The 5,839-nt window shown below is 36.9% G+C and overlaps 1 protein-coding gene across 1 annotated transcript; it reads right to left on the bottom strand.

Moving 5' to 3' along the window:
• Positions 1-3,721: 3,721 nt before the first annotated feature.
• Positions 3,722-5,528, bottom strand: LOC132344667 (heat shock transcription factor, Y-linked-like). The gene is made up of 2 exons (XM_059884309.1): positions 4,966-5,528; positions 3,722-4,535 (listed from the first exon to the last, which is right to left on the bottom strand). Exons 1-2 carry the CDS (start codon positions 5,473-5,475, stop codon positions 3,792-3,794), a joined length of 1,254 nt encoding a protein of 417 aa, XP_059740292.1. The 5' UTR covers positions 5,476-5,528; the 3' UTR covers positions 3,722-3,791.
• Between the last annotated feature and the right edge of the window lie 311 nt (positions 5,529-5,839).

Genomic DNA, 5,839 nt, shown 5'->3' with positions numbered 1-5,839 from the left:
AAATGTCTGTTTCACATATCCACAAATGGTCACATGAAACATGAATTTTTTCATATTTGTCATTTGAAAATATTTGTGAGGTCTTTCCTTCATGAAATATTGAATACTGTCTATTTACCATTTGAAAAACCTGTGTTAATTTTCCTACAAGAAATATAGAATTTTCCCACAGATTTTCATGCTTGGGCTCTGAAATTCTCTATCTTTTCATCAAGAATGTTTGGAAGGTATTCTGATATGAGATTCGGAATTCTGTGTATTTCCCATTTGACAATCTGGGGAGAAATGTTCTCATATGAAATATGAATTCTCAATTGTTCACAAGTGAAACATTTTCCAGATTTGTACACATGAAAGAGAATTTCCCATCATTCAGAAATTAAGATCTGAGCTAAACCGCAAACATCAAACAGCTATATTTCATGTATATCCTGAATACCATATAGAGTTTTCTGTATTTCTTTGATAAAAATCTGGGTGAAGATTTCCCTATAAGAAATAGGGAATAATATATTTTACACATGTAAAATCAAAACCCTTATGATTAGACAGTGGAATTGATAAATAGATGCAGGGGATTCTATCTGACAGATGAGTGCCTGAAGACCTATGGATGGAGGTTAGTGATATCGTATAGGAAAAAGTGATCAAGACCATCCACATGAAAAAGAAATGAAAAATGGTAAAGTTACGAGGCCTCACAAAGAGCTGAGAAGAGGAGCGAAGCTAAACAAAAAGGGGAAAAAGAAAACAATAACCCTGTATCAGATCAGATCAGATCAGTCACTCAGTCCTGTCCGACTCTTTGTGACCCCATGAATTGCAGCATGGCAGGCCTCTCTGTCCATCACCAATTCCCGGAGTTCACTGAGAGGAGACAGCAAAAGAGACACAGATGTATATAACTGTCTTTTGGACTCTGTGGGAGAGGGAGAGGGTGGGATGATTTGGGAGAATGGCATTGAAACATGTATAATGTCATATATGAAATGAGTCACCAGTCCAGGTTCCATGCACAATACTGGATGCTTGGGGCTGGTGCACTGGGATGACCCAGAGGGATGGTATGGGGATGGAGGAGGGAGGAGGTTTCAGGATGGGGAACACATGTATATCTGTGGAAGATTCATTTTGATATATGGCAAAACTAATATGATATTGTAAAATTAAAAAATAAAATAAAATAAAGCAAACCTTAGAGGGAAAAATGAACATTCACAGTGTTGTGTAACTATTGACACTATTTCTGGAATGTTTTCATCATTCTTCCTGCCAGCCGTGTTAAAGGACAATTTTGCAACACCTATAAATGTTTTTATTTAATTTTAAAATGCAAAATATTTTGATTCATTGTTTTAATCAATTTGGAACATGTGTTCAAATAGAAAATAAATGTTAACTGCTTCCTCTCAATCTGTATTTATATAATAATAAATCTGGATAGCACATAAAAAGAAAAGAAAAGAAAATTATACACATTTGGATGAAGATCCCCAAAGAATTGCAAGGAGAGGTAAAACCACCCTCAGTTATCAATGTCAATAAATAAAGCAAATCAATAGAACTGGAAAGTCTACTGATCTCTTCAAGAAAATCACAGATACCAAGGGAAAATGTCATGCAATCATGGGCACAATAAAGGACAGAAATGGTATGGATGTAGCCAAAACAGAAACTATTAAGAAGAGGTGGGAAGAATACATGGATGAAATGTGCACAAAAGATCTTCATGACCCAGTTAAGCACGATGGTGTGATCATTCACCTGAGGACCCGATGTCCTGGAATGTGAAGTCTAGTGGGACTTAGGAAGCATAACGACCAACAAAGCTTGTGGAGGTGATGGAATTCAGTTGAGATATTTCACATTCTAAAAGATGATGATATGAATGTGCTGCCCTCCATATGCCAGCAAGTTTGGGAGACTCAGCAGTGGCCAGAGGACTGGAAATGGTCAGTTTTCATTCCAACCACAAAGAAAGGCAATCCAAAGAATGTCCAAACTACCACTTAATTGCACATGTCTGACACACTTGCCCAGAACTGCTCAGAATTCCCCAAGCCAGGCTTCAACAGAATGTGAACCATGAGCTCCCAGATGTTCAAGCTGGATTTATAAAGGGCAGAGGAACCCGAGATTCAATTGTCAACACCCGTTGGGTCCTCCAAAAGGCAAGAGAACTCCAGGAAAGCAGCTACTCTTATTTGACTATGCCAAAGACTTTGACTGACACAACAAAACGACACACACACAAAAAGTCACATCAAAACGTGGAATATTCTTCCAAACATCGGAATACATGCCTCCTGAGAATTCTTACATCCATGTAAATAAAATAAATATTTATCAACTTGGAAAATTTTCTCAGTCAATAGGAAAGGTGAATTATGATAGTAGTGCAGGCTATAGAATGTTGTTGAGTAATGTGTAGAGCATTTGATTGGTTATTACATTTCTTTATTGATAATTCAGTAAGCACTTAAAATGTGTCATTTTCAGGCTCTATGTTTCAGCTGTTGTGAAAGATACATAAAGAGGGTAGACCCAAAACACATTGAAGATATCTGTACTCTCCTTCGTAGGAGGGCAAACAGTAGTTCCTTCCAACCGCAAGAAATAGTTGTTAGAAGGGGCTTAGCATAAGGTAAGGTAAGGTTAGGTAAGTCACTTCAGTTGTGTTTGACTCTAGGCGACCCCATAGACGGCAGCCCAACAGGCCCCCACATCCCTGGGATTCTCCAGGCACGGACACTGGAGTGGGTTGCCATTTTCTTCTCCAATGCATGAAAGTGAAAAGTGAAAGTGAAGTCGCTGAGTCGTGTCCAACTCTTAGCGACCCCATGGACTGCAGCCTACCTGGCTCCTCTGACCATAGGATTTTCCAGGCAAGAGTACTGGAGCGTGGTGTCATTGCCCTCTCCGAGGGCTTAGCATGACTGAAAATAATTTGTGATTGTAGCTTCAGAAGAGAAAGATAATGAAATGACTAAGGAAAACAGATATCATGTCTTCCAAGAACTTTGTAACCATGCTGATGTGCTGCAGTAATGACCAGGAATTTATTCTGTCTCTATGGGGACAGATAAGCAATATCTAAACATGCATTTGAAATTATAGGGTGGAATCTTGGTGTCAGGAAATGAAGACATACCTTAAGGACAGCAGCGCAAATATGACCCTATAGAATACCACTTGTAAAGTACATAACGTGTGCTGACCATGGGCCAGTCACTGATTATATCATGCTATCTTTTCTATCACAGTGATGGTATAATTGTGATCATGATTTTGGATGTACTACAATATCTATATTTTCAGGGACAAAATTAATTTCTATAATGAAAACAATCTGCTGTCTAATCTTTAAGACTCTACCAGTAACTAATAGAATATAATATGTGAATGTGCTGAAGATCATACTGTGTATTTTTATTTATCTAATTTTATTTGCATCTCTTTCTTCACCCATACCATCCTAATTTAGACACCCCTTCATTTCAGCAGGGATGATTTCAGAAATCACTTTACATCCATTACCTCTTTTCCCTTGCTTCTCATTTTCTTGCTTACAAATATTATATCAGGTGTCATTTACCTAGGATGCATAACGAATGCTTTCTTGAACTGAAGAGTTTGGAATACCATGCAGTAAAATAGTAAACCAATGAACTAAAGCCTCATTTTCTCTTCTTTGTTTAAAAATTGAAAATGAAACTATGAAGATGAACATGTAAATTTATTGTTCAAATACAGGAATGGTAGGTATTTGTTGACATCTCCCAAAGTAACGTTCAATCTTCCTTAGGCTCCATAATCTGACACGTATTTGGTAGGTCAGTTTTAATTAGCATGGTTTCCATATAATGGTGATTGTTGATGAGTTGACTTGAAAGAGAGGAAGCAGATGTGTAAGTGCTTGTTGGCACTGAGAACCACGAGTTGCCTGTCTCTTGCAGGTTAGGAAAAGGATTGTCATGGCCTGACATATCACTATGCCTGACTGGAAATTTAGAAGGCTCCACCATCAGTCCAGAATAAGTGCTCTGTAATGGGGATACAATGTGGTTCTGAGAAGTAGATGTAGTTGTAGTAGCAAAGTCCTCAATGGGGCCATTTACTTGAGTGTAGCTGCTATGTGAATGCCAATTAAAAATGCTCAACTTTTTTAAAACAGCAGGTTGATTTACCAAAATCTGTTCTGTTTGTCTAACCGATATTGGTGATGGGTGGTTAGGTAAGTCACATGGAGATAGGGCATTTGTATTAGTGACAATCTGGATGGTATGAGGCTTTTGTATGAAAGGCACAGGTAAACTTGTGGAGGCTGAAAATGTGCTCTCTCTACTAATTTCTGGAATAAATTCAGAGTTACGATCATCTTCGTTGACACTTGCTTTAACATGCTTCTTGTTATCTTGCACTAATGAAGATATTTGAGACACATTATTAATCCCAACTCTTCTTTCTCTTCTTTGCACTCTTAATAAAAGTTGAGGATGATCTCTTTTGAAATTTGGATTATAGTAGGTCTGTAACTAAAATCAAAGGATTACATTATTTAGTTTCTTTATAAACCAAGGTAAAACTGACAAGCAAAGCTAAGTTATAAAAATGTATTCCTTTAATGAAACCAACTAAATAGCATCAAATAAAACACCTCCATTAGTAGTTTAACAGGTAACATGTTAGAAAGAATATGATCCTCAATGAAAAATATATTTTATATATACAGTAAATACCACTTTAAGTTGCTTCAGGACTTATATCTGGTTTCACAGTGCTAGGAAAGTTTGTCAAACATCCAATATTTTAACATATCCATCTGTTCTCAACTTCAAAAAATAAAACTTTTTAACGATTTGTTAGCTCAAGTTTAAATTCGGTTTTAGCTACATATGTAAATGTGCTTTCTAGGTCACATGATTTCATCTTACATATTGCCAATAAGTGAAAATGTTGGAATACCTTACTCAAAAGAGAGATGTTGTTTTCTTCTTCCAGAAAGACAGGTAGTGAAGCAGATCTTTGAAAAGTTTGTCGCTTTTTACTAAATCCATAAAAGTTAAGCTGTCGAATTAAACTCTTCATACTCTTGGTTTCAAATATTCTGAAAGGTGCCTTTCTTTCCAAGACTTCTTTCTTAAAGAGTTCTTCGTGGATCACTATACATGTGCCTCTCTCATCCCACCAAATAGATTCAAACTGATCACTTTCAACTATATTCCAAAGTTTTTGTGGAAAGGTGAGTGAAAGAAAATTAGTCACCTCATCTGTTTCAGATACAGAATATTTGTAGCATGGCCTTTTTATCACAAGATCCTCAGACAAAGCCTGAAAAGCATATTCTTCAATCATAGATCTCAAAACTGAGTCCCTAGTAAGTGTATAATCATACAAAGATCTAATGGAGGTTTCTGAATCAGTTGATTCATCCTTAGGAGGCCCATCTTGAATTTCTGAAGGTATATGTGCCATCTCAGAGAAATCTTTCTTCAGATCCTTTTCTCATTTGTCTGATTTTACTGACCACTACTTCAAAAATTGCTTGGCTGGCCAACAGAGAGAAACTCTCTAGATCATCGCAGAGGTCCTCAAAGTCAAAAGGCTGTGACATCACAAAATCACTTGTCTCCTAGCAATCAAAGGGTAGCTGTGACATCACAAAATCACTGGTCTCCTAGCCATTGAAAGGTGATGTTCAGCTAGGGTTTACTTCAGCATCAACTTAAAAATACAGCCTGCTTACAGAAATAGTAACCAAAACCACGAAGCATGCAAAATCTCATTCCTAAAGAATTTTTACACAGAAAAATCACATCAATAAATCTACTTGGTTTCT

The sequence above is a fragment of the Bos taurus genome, chromosome Y, assembly GCF_002263795.3.
Source record: "Bos taurus isolate L1 Dominette 01449 registration number 42190680 breed Hereford chromosome Y, ARS-UCD2.0, whole genome shotgun sequence".
Lineage (NCBI taxonomy): Eukaryota > Metazoa > Chordata > Mammalia > Artiodactyla > Bovidae > Bos > Bos taurus.
Note: the sequence above shows the minus strand (reverse complement) of the source record. Positions and strands in the feature narration are given on the sequence as shown.

Coding starts and splice junctions, on each gene's coding strand:
- LOC132344667 (XM_059884309.1), bottom strand. CDS start 5,475: ATGGCACATATACCTTCAGAAATTCAAGATGGGCCTCCTAAGGATGAA. Junction 4,536..4,965: donor ACATCTCTCTTTTGAGTAAG/GTATTCCAACAT, acceptor CTTTGATTTTAG/TTACAGACCTACTATAATCC.